Raw genomic sequence first — 17,207 nt, forward strand, 5'->3', positions numbered from 1 at the left:
ATAAAGCTGGACAAAGACCACAAAAAAAAGATCATGGAAAGGAAAGTCAAGTCTCGACTAGTAGGAATGAAGAAGGGCAAATACATGGAAGAAACGATTGAGAAGATGCAGGAGTAGGGGCGACTCAGACAGTTTTCATTAGACTGCATAGAAAAAAAAAGACAATATCAAAACATGCCAGTATTTCTCCACTTAATGAAAAGAGTTAATGCAATATGCACACAGCCCTAATGCGTGTTTGATCTGTAGAGTTCAATAATAACATTTTCAAGGGTTTATTTTAATTTGAGTACCATGTGACTGTATGGGTGTGTGCAGGTGTGTGAAGGTGCCCAGAGGGCAACATCAGGAGTTGGATTCCTGGGCAGAAGCTCGAGGTGGTTGTGAGCAGCCTGGCATGGCTGCTGGGAACCAACCCTGGGTCCTCTGCAAAAGCAGCACCAGCTCCCACTGCTGAGCTGTCTCTCCAGCCTCAGCAACACAATTTTTAAGTTTTAAGGGAGAATATATTAAGGGAATCTTCAACACAATTTGGAAATTAGTAAGCGTGGGATCTATACTAAAACCTGCTGCAGAGGCAATCAATGGAAACACAGGGTTGATGGAAGCAGACAGAAGCAAACATGGAAGAGTAAGACCTGACAGAGACGTGTTGAATGACTGTCAATGAAGGGTGAAGTCCTTCCTCAAACAGAGTTAGTAAATAGCAATCGTCACTCAATAGCAACTAAATTTACACACCTATACCATGTAGGGTCACGTTGTCAGAAAAATATTGTCAGCCTTAGAGGAATTAAAAATGCCCATATATGAGGTCCTGTAACATTATGATATTTTAGTCTTCAAATCAGCCATACATGTTAAAATTTAGATAGTTTTTTAAGAAAAAGTTACCATTTAAAGTGAAAGAAAAAGTTAACTGACCCAAAATATAAACCATGTCAACAAAAGATGAATAAACTGTAGAGCCTGAGCGATGGCTCAGTGATTAGGATAACTGGCTGCTTTTCCAGAGGATCCCAATGCAATTCACCGAACCCACAGGGCTGCTCAAAGCCATAAGTAACTCCAGTTTCAGGTATCTAGTGCCCTCTTCTGGTTCCTATGGGTACTGCATGAATGGGAAGTCCAAACATAAAGGCAAAACACTTTACACATAAAATTTAAAAAAAACTTGAAAATAAACAGCTAAGTATAAAAGTGCAGCACATATTTGAATGATCAAGTGTTAATATATCTGAACTCTAGAGGCTGGTAGAATATAGAAAAAGGATAAAAGGATGGCAACGTGTAATTTAACATAGAGAAAATGCAAATGGCCCAAGTGACTACCAGAACAGATAGTGAACATTGAAACAGCTACACAGAACTTTTAATCACTATAATTAAGAAAACGTTAACATTTAGACAAGATCCGGAGAAGAAGAAAGCATGGAAAATTAAATCAAATACAGCTGATCAAATGGTGAAGTTTGCTCTGAGTTTTGAAAGCAATTATCTAAATGCACTAAAATGTAGCGAGTGCACAGCTAGACCCAGCCACTCTGCTCCTGGGTCTCTGTGCTGCTGAGATAACAGCAGGGTTAGGAAGTGCTCTGTGCTTAAGAACAGACTAAGGAACCAGGCCATGGTGGAACAAGCCTTTAGTCCCAGCACTCAGGAGACAGTGGCAGGCAGATTTCTGAGTACAAGGGCAGCCTGGCTTACAGAGTGAGTTCCAGGGCTACACAGAGAAACCCTGTATCAATAAAATCAAACAGAAAGATAAGAAGGACCAAGGATGATTGGCCCCATCTGGAATTAAATATCCTTCAGTATTTGTGTGTTAGAAGGACATTTAAAACGACACACTTGTCATCTGAGGGGAGGGAAGAAGGTGGAGAGGAAAGAGTGTGGGTGGATTTGGTCAAAACACATTTTACAATTGTCTGAGAGTCTCTAATAGAAACTGCATAGAGAACTTCTGAGAGAATAGGATACATCTAGTGTTGTGATGCTAATTACTGGCTGGAAGGTGAAAAGGGATAATGAAGAACCTGCGTGCAGTAGGGAGCTGGATCTTATTTTAAGAAAATTGTGATAAGTGTTCATATCTACACATGCTATTTCTGCAGTAATCCCGTGAAGCCGAGGACACAAATCTCCTGGCAGCATTTTCAGGAATGAGGTAGATGACAAGAATGAATAAGACGAAGCTTCATTTCTTACTACGTTTCTCACTCTATTTCCAAAAACAATTAATAAAGCAGCCTGGTGACGCTGAGAATGTCTGTTGCCACACGCCTAACAGCAAGCAAGATTTACCAGCCACACTACTGCAAAGACCAGTCAAAGACTGTGTTGAATAAACTGAGATGACAAGTGTAGAACTCTAGTGACAATTGTAGAACTGAAAGGAAACTGAAAATGACCGGTGTGAGTGACAGCCCACCACTCAATAAGGGATAACTTTAGCGTCCAAAGCCAAGTGTCTCTTCAAATGCTGAAGGAAAGGAGAGACAACAAACCTTAGAGAGTGGCTTTCCCTGGTGGCAGTTGATCCCACCCACGAAGACAATATTGGGCATCACAGGTCTGGGGACCTCCAACATAAAGTCAGTGCGTAACAGCCAAATGGACACTTGACTGAAGAGGTCGGTCGCAGTCACTGGGGTCTGCAGAACTTCAGAAGCAATATCTGTAGCAGTTTTGAACAAGCTGGGGCAAAATACACGCTCCCCCATGTAGGCAAGGTGGTTCCGGACTCTCTCCATGAAATTCATGGTGTCTGTGAGTTTCAAGAGACCTCTGGGAACATAAGAAGGAGGACTGGGGCACTGGGCACCATCATCAAGATAGTGACAAAATATTCCTCTGCCAAAAACCACGGATGGGAGCGACAAGTACTTGGCAACAGTCAAGCCGCACATATCGAAAGGATCCAGAAGAACAGCATCAAAAGAACTCTGCTTCAAGTACTCCACTAACGTCTTGTCATTAAACAAATCCCTACAGTGTGAAAACACTAAATCAAAGAAACCTTTGGATGGACCTGATAGTAGAAGAGTCATTCCCTCTGGCTGATCTTTCATTTGAGCATCAAGAAAAACCTTGAACTCCTGGTTTAAATCCTCCAGAGTGTGAGAAATTGAGTACGTCTTCACAGTAATATTCAGGGATTTTCCCAGTTGCCAACTCACCTCTGGCACGACTACCACCACCTCATGCCCATTGTGGATGAGCTTCTCCACAACCGACCTCATGGTGAACCAGTGGCTCCCATCCATGGGCACCACCAGCAGCCTGCCTGCCTGGGCAAAGCCAGAGGCCAGCAGCAGACACACACACAGAGGAAGGGAGGGAGGGAAACCTGCAGGAGCCATGGGAGAAGCTCAGCCTGAGACAATCCAGCCACTGAGAATCTGAGCTCTTTGGAGAAAGGAGGAAGTGTGACTGAGTTAAATCTGCTCCCTCAGGAGGGCGTGTACTTGCACCATGAAGAAACAACAATCCCTGACAATGATTTACTTGGACAACAGTAATAAATGATAAAAAAAATATTACAAGGCACTCTCGCTTGTGTTACAGATAAGATCTTTTTCTTGGGCAGAGTCAGGTAATGTGAGTTTAGAAATATTTACGAAGAAATATACCTGACCCTAAGGAGTTCAAATGTTTTCACCAAAGGAAGCAAGTTTCAAAGAATCTTGTATTTCTAGAACAGGTCTCAAAGCAAAACCAAACTGTGTTTTCAAGGGATTTTCTGCCTGCCGCTGGTTCCTTAGCCTGGTCCCTCCTCACAGACAGTGGTTAGAAACAACTTTGCCAGATGAGCAATGCTGCTGTCTTGGCGCATTTGCAGTAGAATTCTTGTTCAACTTCCCAACACTGTGTTCTCTAAATATGACATAAAGGTGACCAGCATCTGCACAGACCACTCCAGGGACTAAAGGAAGGTGAGCACCATTTCTGTTACACTGTCCCCCTTGATGCATCCGATGCTGTAGACTGCCCATATTCTATGGAGAGGCTGAGAGCTAAGGCGAGCCTCTAGTCAGTTACCCTGGGACCTTCTCCACAGATCCATGCATTTGTCTCTCATGTCACTGCTGCCTCTGGGGGTTTGCTTCCTCCTTGTGGTTACAGAAATGCTACTGTCTCCCACACCTCATGCGGGTTTTCCTCGTAGGAATTGGTTTCAAGTTCTTTCCCTGTACATCTGGGATTGACACGGCTCGCTATAAGGAAATTGTGGTGTTCACTGTTGAGAAGCATCAGGCAGCTCTACATTGGGCTGTTGTTATGATCTGCTGACCTGGTCTGTCACCTGGATATCTTGTCCCTTTAAGAGACAAGCCCTGCCCACCTTCATCCTTCCCTCTGCTGAGACAAGAGTTTCTCCCATCTCTTCCAGACTGTGTTTCTCTCATTTTGTCTCTCTCCTGAAGAGGTAACCTCTCTCTCTCTCTCTCTCTCTCTCTCTCTCTCTCTCTCTCTCTCTCTCTCTCTCTCTCTCTCTCTCTCCCCTGTCAGTTCTATCTCTCTGCTTCTCCCTCCATAACCCATCAAATAAACTCTATACCCAAACTCTCTCTGCATGATGTATCTGTCTGTCTCTTACCTATGGCAGTCTCTCACCTGCCAAGATGACACACCAAGGCCTCAGTGGACTCACCCAGTTCAGGTGACCCATTGCTGCCCCTCACCGGACCAAGCTACCCCTCGTGGGACCGGCCTTCCCCCCATCCTTATATCTTTAAAAAAGAATAAGATTGGTGTCTGACTTAGCCAGGCTCTCTCCACGTTCCCTCCCGCCCACGCTCAGGCTGGCTGAGGACATGTGGGGACCCTGGACTCTGACCGCTTTCCAATGCTGCAAATGGTAAGGCTCCCATTAGCTTCTTTCCAATTTCTACCAGCAAACACGACTGCCGGTGTCCTGCCTCCAGCACATCCAGCCTGTTTGCTTTTCCTTTCCTTGGGCAGCCCCTTCTCCACACACCTGGAAAGGCTTTTTCTCTTGCTCCTATTCCTTGTATTCTTTCTCTGCCACTGCTGCAGCTGGTCCCTCAAATTGGCAGTTTTAGTCGGATCCGTTAGGCAGGGTTTTCCAGTTCTAGCCCTTGCTCCCTACCAAGGCTGGTGGCGCTGCTGCTCAGCACTGCGTCTTAAGGTGCTGAGCGATTTTCCTCTCTACTTCATGTATGAAAGAATGTGTGAATGGTGTGGCCACATAGATGTAATTCAAATGTATGTTCTACATGGTCTCTGTGTCTCTCTTTTTTATTCTATTTAAAACTCCTGTGGCTCTAAAAACATGGTTTTTCCATACAACATGTGACTGCTGCCATTTTGACTAAGGTCAGGTGACCTCACCGCTGTTGTCACTAAAGGTCAGTTGATCTCACTGTCATATTAAATAAGAGCAGGTCAATTGACCAAGTCCCACCATCTTTACTGAGGTATTCCTTGCCTAGTCTTGAGGTTTACTTATATTTTTGTCTCTAAAGTCCTCTTACTCTTCTCCCTCCTCTCTGTCTCTCTGCCCTTCTTCTGGAGAGGTAACTTCTGCCTCTCTGCCTTCTCCCCCTTTACTTCTCTTCCCCCCCCCCCCATCGCTGTCCTTTCCTGCTCTGTCTTGTGAGATGGACTTCAGTTCCCTGCTTGGCAGCCTAAAGGGCATTCTGCTCGCCGGAGCTCCCCTCTCCCTGTGCTGCCTCCCACTGCAGCAGCAGAATCCATCTCTTCCATTCATGAAGCCCGTTTTCTACCAATGCTGCGCTGTGGGCAAAAATCCTAAATCTGGGCCTTCTAGCAGCCTACTTCCCGACTTTCCATCAGTCCACTGGGACAAGCGGGGAAACGGTTCCGTTTTTGGCCTGGTGCCTCTCGCACAACCACCCTTTCCTGTGTTCTCCCCAGCATTGCACGCACCGAGTGCTATATTCGCTTATGGGGTCTGGGGCCCCTCAGATCCTGCTCCCTTTTTCAGCTAGTGCCTCTCACATGACTGTCCTTTCTCAAGTTCTCCCTTCGCACTGCACTCACTGAGCCATGCATTCATTTTTGGGGCCTGGGCCCCTCAACTATTTTTTCTGCCTCATTGCTTCCCATAGCAAAATGATGCTTTTGGTCATGGTTTTTCATCACAGTAGCATAAACCCTAAAACAGCCTATAACACAAGCCTTGAATGTGCTGCTGCTGTAAGCTGTTTAAAATAGGATTCAAGGGCTGGAGAGATGGCTCAGGGGTTAAGAGCACTGCCTGCTCTTCCAGAGGACCCGGTTCAATTCCCAGCACCCACATGGCAGCTCACAACTGTCTGTAACTCCAATTCCAGGACAGCCAACACCCATGGCAAATCATCAATGCAGATTAAATAAAATTTTTAAAAATAAAATAAAATAGAACTCAAATGAATTATGGTCAAGTGCTCTGTTTCTTTTTCTGTGTGTTTTATAATATAGTCCTGTGTGTTTTATTTCCTAATTGTCTTATTCAGAGTTTCAAAAGATGTTGCTTATTTTTAAAACAATATTTTAAAAATAAATGAACCTTATTATTTAAATGTACTTGCAAATAAATAAAAAGTTCTTCTACTCCAGGCAGGAACCTAGGGGCAGGAACTGAACCAGAAGCCCTATATGAATGCTGTTTACTGCCTTGTTCCTCATGACTTGCTCAGCCTACTAGAACAGCTACACAGAATTTTTCATCACCAAAATTAAGAAGACTTTAACATTTGGACAATGTCCAGAGTAGAAGAGGGCATGGAAAAATGAGAACTCTCACAAACATCTGACCAAATCCTGACGTTTGCTCTGAGTTTTGAAAGCAATTATCTAAATGCACTAAAATGTAGCGAGTGCACAGCTAGACCCAGCCACTCTGCTCCTGGGTCTCTGTGCTGCTGACATAATAGCAGGGTTAGGAAGTGCTCTGTGCTTAAGAACAGACTAAGGAACCAGGCCATGCTGGCACAAGCCTTTAGTCCCAGCATTCGGAAGGCAGAGGCAGGCAAGGGCAGCCTGGCTTACAGAGTGAGTTCCAGGGCTACACAGAGAAACCCTGTATTAAAAAAAAAAACCAGAAAGGACTTAGGATGATCGGCCCTATCTGGAATTAAATATCCATCAGTATTTGTGTGTTAGAAGGACATTTAAATCAACACGTGTTATCTGAGGGTAGGGAAGAAGTTGGAGAGTATAGAGTGTGGGTGGATTTGATCAAAACACATTTTACACATGTCTGAGAGTCTCAAATAGAAACTGCAGAAAGAACTTCTGAGAGAATAGGATACATCTAGTGTTGTGATGCTAACTACTGGCTGGAAGGTGAAAAGGGACAGCGCACCCATGCGTGTTGGCTGGCACTGGGTCTTATTTTAAAAAATTGTTCTTAGTGTTGATGCTATTTATGTAGTAACCCTGAAAAACTGAGGACACGAATTTCCTGGCAGCATTTTCAAGAACATGATAGAGGATGAGAATGAATGAAAGGAAGCTTCATTTCTTACTGTGCTTCTCCCTCTACTTCCAAAAACAATATTAAATGCAGCCTGGTGATGCTGAGAACGTCCGTGGGCCACACACCTATCAGCAAGCAAGGTTTACAAGCCGCACTACTGCACAATTCTTGTGACCCTTCAAAGACTGTGTTGAACAAACCAAAATGACAACTGTAGAACTGAGATGAAAATGTAGAACTAAAAGAAAACCAGAAACGACAGGTGTGAGTGACAGCCTCCAGCTCAATAAGGGATAACTTTATCATCCAAAGCCAGGTCTCTCTTCATGTGCTGAAGGAGAGACAGCATGCCTTAGAGAGTGCCTTTCCCTGGTGGCAGTTGATCCCACCAACCAAGACCATGTTGGGCATAACAGGTCTCGGGAAATCCAACACAAAATCTCTGTGGAACAACCCAATGGACACTGGGTTGAAGAGGGCATCCATGGTCACTGGGATCTGGAGAACTTCATAGGCAATTTCCGTAGCAGTTTTGAAAAAATAGGGACAAAATGCATGTTCCCTCATGTAGCAGAGTTGGTTCTGCACTCTCTACATAAAATTCATGTTGCCTGTGAGTTTCAAGAGACCTCTGGGAACATAAGAAGGAGGACTGGGGCACTGGGCACCATCGTCAAGATAGTGACAAAATATTCCTCTGCCAAAAACCACGGATGGGAGCGACAAGTACTTGGCAACAGTCAAGTCGCACATATCGAAAGCATCCAGAAACACAGCATCAAAAGAACTCTGCTTCAAGTACTCCACTAACTTCTTGTGGTTGAACAAACTCCTACAATGTGAAAACAGTAATTCAAAGAAATATGTGCCTGGATTCTTTAGCAGAGAAAACATTCCTACTTCTTGAGTTTTCCATTGATTGTGAGCAAAAAACTTGAAGTAGTGGCTCAATTCTTGGTGACTGGGGAACACTCAGGTGAACATCTTTGAAGATTAAAAATAGCTAGGGTGCCACACCTTTAGTCATTGTACTGGGGAGAGACAGAGGCAGGAGGATCTCTGTGATTTCAAGTCTAGCCTGGTGGACATAGTGAGTCCCAGGACAGCTGAAGCTACATAATAGCCCCTATATCAAAACAAACCGAAACGGCTAGGGTGATATCTGTATGGTTATTGCTATGGGAAGACTCGGGCCCTGCCCCCCTTTAGAAAAATCAACCTTAACAGTTGAAGACAAGCCCAAGAAGCATGAGTGGTTCACAGAACTTAATGAAATTTGCCATGCCACAGCAACCGTAGTTCTGAGCGAGGGACGTCGGGATTAACACACAACACAACTTCAGGTTCTCCAGAGAAGCCTTTATTTCACGTTCTCACAGGGTATATATAGCCCTCAGCAGGGGAGGCCGAGCCAGGAAAAACAAGAAGCTCATCACTGTAGGGGTAAACATCTCTAGAAACATTGCTGAAAACAACAGATTGTTTTGTTCTTGTTTTTACTCTTGTTTTCAGAACAACAAACCACAAGAGTGCAAAACAGATCAAGTGGGGGTGCGAAGGCCTGTCCTCTAGGGACTCAACAAAATTCAAACAAGAAAGAAAAGCACAATTGTCTTACTCAGGTCCTGTCACTCAATCCCTGCTCCCAAATCAGGACAATGCTGATAAAGAGATCATTTACCCTGAGCAAGGAAGTGCTGGCAGAGAAGTGAGCTGGCACTTGTAATACAAAGTCCTTAGTGTTCCCAGAGTTCCTAGGAGGATTGCCTCAGTGACATCACTGGGATCAGGGGGGTCACTAGGAGAAAGGACATGGTCATGCCACATGGAGTGAAATCGAATGAAAGAAAGGAAGTCAAAGTCTTAGTGTCCGGTACAGAGGTCACCACGGCACCTTCTCCCTGCCAAGATATTGAACTTGTCCAGAGATAACAGCTAAATCCTAGCCCATCTACAAAACCAGCCTAGTCACCCTCCTAGGCATAGGAAGACATTCGAGTCAGCGTTGTTGTTCCTTTTGGAAACTACAGCTCCCAGACTCCTCCTGGATTACGGATACCTGCGCGAGCGGGCGTGCACAGGTGCAGGTCATTTCTCCCAGATAACCTTGCACTTCCTGTTAAAAAGTGAGCTTCCACGAGGTCTCGCTCTCTCTCTTGCCCTTTACCCTTGTGTGTCTCACACGCCCATCCCTTATCGTGTCCCCCTCCCCCTGCATTAAAGTGCACCCACGTGGGAGCCGCGTGTCTTGTCTCTTCCTTTTGCGCGTGTCTCGTCTATCCTGTGTCCATCTACACACACACTTGCTTTTAAAAGAATAATAAGCATCACTTATTATACTTCTGTGTTTCTACCTCTTCTCAGAGGGTAGTCTAACTTCCCTACATAGACAAGGGGATGGCTCATGGTCTAGTTTAGAAGAGTGTGGGGGATGGCTGTGATCATTCTTCCTGGCTGTCAACTTGATCAGATCTCAAACCATCAAAGAACAAAGCTGCTGGCAACACTAGTAAGAGTTTCTCTTCAAAGGGTTATTTGGAATGAGAAGATGCAGCTTGAAGGTTTGTGGCACCTTCTAGTGGAAGTCAATCAGGAGCTCTCTTCAGTCAAAAAGACCTACCAGTTAGCCCTGCACAGGCAGAGAGACTCACGCTCTGCATACTTCACGGGAGCATAGTAGATAGACCTCAGGAACTCAGAGGCACTCAATTCAGGCAAAAGTCTATGCCACATCTCCCACTTGGCAGAGACAGTTTTTCCCCCATTATATATTTATAAGAAGGCAGCCTCTGACCCCACATTATTGAGTAGCAACTCTGCTGAACTCTTGAACTGAGCCTTCAGCCCTGCCCAAGATCTTAAAGAATGGACTCAACCAGGGAGTAGATCTTCAGAACAGATTAAACAGAGCTGTCACAATGCCCAGGCAGCAGTTCCACACGGTAGCGCCCCCTCCCAGCCAGCATCTCATCCAGCAGCAAAGCCTGCCAACCGCCCCACCCAACATCAGCATGGAGGCAGCATGCATCTTAGTCAACTAGAAAGCTCATAAAAGTCCTTCTTGCTCAGGGAGTACACTGGTCCTTCCATAGTTACGGGCTAGAATGCATAGCAAAGACCTCTTGCTACCAAAGGACACGTGCCAAGACAAGTTCACATCAGAAGGGTTTTTTTTGTTGTTTGTTTTGGTTTGGTTTGGTTTTTGTTTGTTTGTTTTAGAACAAGGATATTAACATTATAAAGAACCAAGGACCTGTGACATGTTGAGAGAAACTCAGAAAACTGCAATGGGGGCACCAGAGAACTAAAGATCCATAAAATGACTGATAAAGAATTTAGAATAAAAGTCATAAAAATGTTCAATAAACTATCAGAATATAAGAAACAAAATTTAATGACAGTAGGCAAGAACCAGAAGGTGACAAACAAACGGTAGGAAGTGTAGCCAGAGGCCTACACTTTCCTAGCTACCCAGACCCAAAATAATCCCACAGAAACTGTTTTAATTGCAATACTGTTTGGTCAATAGCTTAAGCATACTTCTAGCTAGTTCTTACAACTTAAAATAATCCATTTCTATTAATTTGTATTTTACCTTGAGGATCATGGTTTACTGGTACAGGTGCGTGGGCATCTTTCTCCTCAGGCAGCTACATGCTGTCTCCTTGACTCACCTACCCTCTCCTCCTCTATCTGCTTGGAATTTCCACCTTGCCATATTCTGCACTGCAATAGGCCCAAAGTGGCTTTTTAAAATTAACCAATGGTATTCACAGCATACAGAGGGGAACCCCACATCACCTCCCCTTTTCTGTCTAAATAAAAAAGATTTTAATTTTTACATAATAAAATTACATATAATAAAACAGGTATCAAGAAAGAATTATAGTTACAATATTTATATACATTTATCTTTTATTATAACTAAGGAAAACTATATCTATTCTTTAATTCCATCAAAGACTCCAGAAGGATATAATATTACCTAAGTAAACAGGAAGTGCATTGTAAACAACTTTTAAAACTCTAGAATTGGCAGAGACATCTCGCTGCCTGGAAAGTCACCCAAAGTCTTGAAGAGCTCTAAAATGGTAACCAGCTTGGTTGCAGTGGCTCTGGATGCTGGTTCCACCTCTTCCCACTTTTAAAATGGTGGAAGCACCACCAGTACCAACTCTGGGGCCACCAGGCAGGAACCTTGCTCAGCACTCCAACCCCGAGAATGAGTGTGCAGCACATAAACACTTTTTATCTGAGTAACAGCCAAATCGGCTTTGGGCGCCATTCTGTAGGAGGAGGGCCCACTTTCACAGTTTGTATTTGTACTGAAAATCAAGATCAAGAGAGCTTTTGCCCTTCTGCTCCACGGGAGGTTTCTGTCCTCCCTGAGCTCGCCTTAGGACACCTGCGTTACCGTTTGACAGGTGTACCGCCCCAGTCAAACTCCCCACCTGGCACTGTCCCCAGAACAGGTCATGCCTGCCTACACAAGGACAGGTGCTTGGCACCAGAAGTAAGAGCCCCTCAGGGCTCACCTCTCCACCTCACTGGGTCAATGAAAAAATGATTAGATCGTGAGTTCGGGACAGGGTATCTTTGTAGCTTTGGAGCCTGTCCTGGAACTAGCTCTCATAGACCAGGCTGGCCTTGAACTCACAGAGAACCGCCTGCCTCTGCTTCCTAAGTGCTGGGATTAAAGAAATGTACCACCACTGCCTGGATAGCTCAGTTCGTAGAGAACGAGACTCTTAATCTCAGGGTTGTGGGTTCAAGCCCCACGTTTGACACCAATCTGTAGCAGCAGGCTGCTTGTTTGTCCTGGCCACCCAACTAGATTAGCCCCAAAATAACCACACAGAAATTGTATTTATTAAAACATTGCTTGGCCCATTAGCTCTACCTACTTATTGGCTAACTCTTATATTAATTTAACCCATTTTTATTAATCTGTGTATCACACATGGCTGTGGCTTACTGGGTAAAAATCCCAACATCTGTCTCATGCACCTCCATGGCTTCTTCCTAACTCAGCCTCCTTTCTTCCAGCATGCCATTTAGTTTTCCCTGCCTGCCTAAGTTCTTCCCTATCAACAGGCCAAGGCAGTTTCTTTATTCATTAACCAATAAAAGCAACACATAGACAAAAGGACCTCCCACACCATTTGAGCAGCCATCTTCAGCTTACAGGCATATACTATCTGACAGACTTTTATATGAAGCAGGAAATTTCAAAGACAGTTCCACCTATATTGACATCAGTCACTTTCTTCTGTGTTTTACAGAATGTTTGGCAGACTCTTTCATGAAGCAGGAACTTTGAAGGACTGTCTCACCAGTGGCTCCCATCCATGGGCACCGCCTGCAGACTGCCTGCCTGGGCAAAGCGAGAGGCCAGCAACAGACACAGAGAGAGAGAGAGAGAGAGAGAGAGAGAGAGAGAGAGAGAGAGAGAGAGAGAGAGAGGGAGGGAGGGAGGGAGGGAGGGAGGGAGGCTGGGAAACCTGCAGGAGCCATGGGAGAAGCTAAGCCTGAGGCAATCCAGCTGCTGAGACTCTCTGCTCTTCTAATAGAGCTGGTTGAGTGGAGGCAGAAGATATCCTTCACTGGTATAATTTCTTGTCTTCCCCTGGGTAAACACAGGCCTGACATTTCTGCACAGTTTGTAGATCTGAACATAGTCCAAATTACAAGCATAAGATCATTTACTGCAAATGTGCCTCTCCCTCACTGCATCCACCATTCACACAGCACGTAGGAGTGACTGTCCCAGGCCTATCACGTCAATAAGAAAATAAGAAACCAGAGGCACTCATGAAGGTTCCCTAGTCTTTCAAGACCCTTTCCAGAAAGCTGACTTTAGGAAGCAGAGTGGGAATTGCTTGTCTGTTCCACCTGGAATAGGACAGAAACAAAAAGGCAGAGACCATAGAGAAGACCCTATATGTCTCAGTGGTACCTCAGTCAGTATGCCTGCCACATATGCCAACTCCATAGGTTATCCCTAATGTTGATTCACTTGGCTTCTCTATCAGGAGAGGAGGTTCAAAGCTACCTTGAGTCCTTAAACTGTTGCTTGCAGTCCTACTTCTGAGTGCACCCCACTAAGCTCTCCCAAAGAGAAAAGATGCTACCTCAGCCAATTCTAGAAAAATGTTGGGGTTAGGAAGTCTAAACATCTTCATTTCTCCATGCAAGGTGACCCAGCAGCCTGGTCTGGGCAGGTAGGTGTGGACCTCAGATGAGCAAAGTTTTGTCCTTTAATAAGGAAAATAGAAGTTGAACTCGGGAAAAATATTAAAACAGTAGGATGTGGGCTAGAATGATGACTCAGAGTTGGAAGCACTGGCTGCTCTTTCAGAGGCCCGGGGTTTAATTCTCAGCATCCATGTGGTAGCTCACACCTGTCTGTAACTCCCATTCCAGGGCTTCTCACACGCTCATATAGATATACATGCAGGCAAAACACCAATAAGGATAAAATAAAAGTAAATAATTAAAAATATACTACACCCTGGCTGTCATACTGAGACTACCACCTCTATTGCTCCTGTCAGAGAAACCAAGCAACAGCTATGATAATCTAGAAAAGAGCTGGCCAGTAACTCACTCTAGGTATAGGACCTCCCTCCTTCTCAGGTTCCAGAACTGGGGAAGTTATAAATACTTGTATGGGGAAGAAAAAACAATCCTCTTAACTTGAAAGGTTATACAACAGCTCTACCCTGACAGTTAAATTTCCAACTCTGCATACTTTAAAGGAGAAGCCAGTCTTGATATATTTGGAGGGGGATCAGATAAATACTCAGTTTAGGCAGAATTGCACCTATAATCTGTCTTGCCTACAAAATACAGTAGGAAAATGGAGACACAACCTTGTGGGAGCAACCAACCGATGTCTGATTTGAATTAAGGCCCACTCCATGAAATGGATACTGCCTGGTCAGTCTTCCTCATCAACTTATATCGTGAACAGACAAGTTCAACAGAACCTCCATACCTGGGCTGCCCATGCATACTTCAGCATTGCCAGAGCATAAAATTCATTTTTTTTCTTTCATTTCCATGAGATGGAACCCATTCCTCATACTGCTTAGGTGTCCAGAAGTCCAGACAGTTAAGGTAAAACCAAGTATTCCTGTTCTTGGGGGCGGGGGAGAAGTAACAATAAAATAACTCATAATGACATTCTGCTGTACTCATGGGTCAGTAGCTTAGTCAGCCATCATCAGAGAAGATTTCCCATGTAACAGATGTGATCGAAAACAGAGACCCACAGCACGACACTACATAGAGAGACCTTGGAACACACAGCTCTCAGTGAGATGTCTCCATCCAATCCCTACAGTCAGAGCTCAGGGAACCTCATGGAAGAGAGGCAGAAGGAGTTGGGGAGAAAGAAGGAATGGAGGAACCCCAAAGAACAAGGCCTGCTAAATGACTCAGCAAAACTCTATGAACTGACAAGGTGAAGCAGTCTGCACAGGGCCTGCATGGACCTGCCCAGGCCCTCTGAACAGGCACCATAGCTTACAGTCTAGTCATTTCTTTCTTTCTTTCTTTCTTTCTTTCTTTCTTTCTTTCTTTCTTTCTGTCTGTCTGTCTGTCTGTCTGTCTGTCTGTCTTTATTTAATTATTTGTTTTTTATTTTGGTTTTTATGTAGAATTTCTCTGTGTAACAGTCCTAGATGTGCTAGTACTAGTTCTGGAAGGCCTGACTGGACTCAAACCCACAGAGATCCGCCTGCCTCTGCCTCCCCAGTGCTGGGATTAAAGGCGTGCGCCACCACCACCTGGCTCGCATGTAGCACCTCTGTGGGACTCCTAAAAGTGCTAACAAGTGAGTCTCTGATTCTTGTCCCTTCCCTTGGCACTCTTACTTTTCTGTTGCATTGTATTGTCCAACTTTATATGGTGGTATTCTTTTCTCATTACACTTTATTTTGTTTGAGAAAATGCACGGACTTTGCATCCTGATTATCTTATCAGTGATTCTTGAAATGCAGAAAAGCTGCATGTGCACTCCTATAGAGTGCAGCCGACAGGAAATGATGACGGCTTCAATGCTTGATGCATTTTTTTAAAACATCACCAAACTCAGTAAAATGTACATTGAAGTTTTTTGTCTCTTTAAACAATTTTGTAAAGTTGTCATACACAGTATTCAGTGGTATTCTGGCATTTTTCAGACGTTGTCTTTTCTGTTTATTCTGCTCTTCCGCTACCCTGCCTTGCCCTCCGGATGCCCTCTTCCTACCCCTGCTCATCCCCCTTTCTGTCTTCATGAGGAATGTCTATCATTACTTACTGGTTTTGTTTCTTCTAAGGAAAATTTTCTTTGTCCCTTTCCTTTCTAATTTTATGACCTTGCTATGCACACAGAGAACGGCATACATAAAGAGTTAAACTTACTTTGTAACTTTGAATGTATATGCGATATCCTCAAAGGTTTACACAGCCATATCAATAGGGCACCAATATAGATTTGCTTCCTAATTTGTGACTTGGCATAAAATAATTCTCTAACCCGGGAAGAAATTCCATGTGCAGTGAGGTAAATGATAAATCACAGCTCAGTAAAAAATTTATGTTTTCTTGGCTAAACCAAAGGTTCTCTTCATGTGCTAAAGAAGAGATAGCATACCTTGGAAAGTGACTTTCCCTGGTGGCAGTTGATCCCACCAATGTAGACCATGTTGGGCATCACAGGTGCAGGGAACTCAAATACAAAGTCAGTGCGTAACAACCAAATGGACACTTGACTGAAGAGGTCATCCATAGTCACTGAGGTCTGGAGAACTTCAGAGGCAATATCTGTAGCAGTTTTGAAGAAATGGGGGCAAATTACATGCCCCTCCATATAGGTGATGTGGTTCCACACTCTCTCCATAAAAGTCATGGTGTCTGAGAATTTCGAGAAAAGTCTTGGAACATAAGAGAGGGGTCTGGGACACTGAGTGCTCTCTTCGAGATAGTGGCAAAACATAATTCTTCCAAAGACCACGGACGGGACCGACAAGTACTTGGCAATAGTAAAGCCGCACACATCAAAAGGATCAAGAAAAACAGCATCAAAAGAACTCTGCTTCAAGTACTCCACTAACTTCTTGTCGTTAAACAAACTCCTACAGTTAGAAAATAATAATTCAACAAAACCTTTGGCTGAGCCGAACGTTAGAGAAAACATACTTTGTTCTGGAGCTTTCCATTGAGTATCAGAAAAATACTTGAATACTCGGTCTAGATCTTCCAGAGTATGAGAAATTGAGTACGTCTTCACAGTAAAATTCAGGGATTTTCCCAGTTGCCAACTCACCTCTGGCACGACTACCACCACCTCATGTCCATTGTGGATGAGCTTCTCCACAACCGACTGCATGGTGAACCAGTGGCTCCCATCCATGGGCACCACCAGCAGCCTGCCTGCCTGGGCAAAGCCAGAGGCCAGCAGCAGACACACACACAGAGGAAGGGAGGCTGGGAAACCGGCAGGAGTCATTGAGAAGCTCAGCCCAAAGCAATCCAGCTGCTGAGAATCTGAGCTCTTCTGACAAAGGAGTACTGAGTTAAATCTGCTCCCTCAGGAGGGCGTGTACTTGCACTATTAAGAAACAACAATGCCTGAAATGATTTACTTGGAGAACACCATTCAGTGATCAAATATTATGAGGCACACTTACTTGTATTCCAGATAAGATTTTTCTTGGGCAGAGTCAGGCAATTTGAGTTTAGAAATAGTTATAAAGAAATATGCTGATCCTAA

The 17,207-nt window shown here is 44.3% G+C and overlaps 1 protein-coding gene across 5 annotated transcripts in view; it reads right to left on the reverse strand.

The window, feature by feature from the left end:
- The window catches only part of LOC126514270 (UDP-glucuronosyltransferase 1-6), a 124,824-nt gene extending 107,845 nt beyond the window's left edge, over positions 1-16,979 (reverse strand). The window contains exons 1-2 of one of the 5 annotated variants that reach the window (XM_050163072.1): positions 16,761-16,976; positions 2,508-3,179 (exon numbers count right to left, since the gene is read on the reverse strand). In XM_050163072.1, the coding sequence (XP_050019029.1) occupies positions 2,508-3,179; positions 16,761-16,943 (855 nt within the window). In that variant the 5' untranslated portion in view covers positions 16,944-16,976. Of the gene's footprint in view, positions 1-2,507; positions 3,180-3,349; positions 3,378-16,088 lie in introns of those variants that run through there. The other 4 variants (XM_050163077.1, XM_050163073.1, XM_050163074.1 and 1 more) reach the window with 4 other exon arrangements.
- Between the last annotated feature and the right edge of the window lie 228 nt (positions 16,980-17,207).

Source organism: Alexandromys fortis, unplaced genomic scaffold, assembly GCF_014885135.2.
Source record: "Alexandromys fortis isolate MF-2015 unplaced genomic scaffold, M_Fortis_MF-2015_v1.1 scaffold_139, whole genome shotgun sequence".
Classification (NCBI taxonomy): domain Eukaryota; kingdom Metazoa; phylum Chordata; class Mammalia; order Rodentia; family Cricetidae; genus Alexandromys; species Alexandromys fortis.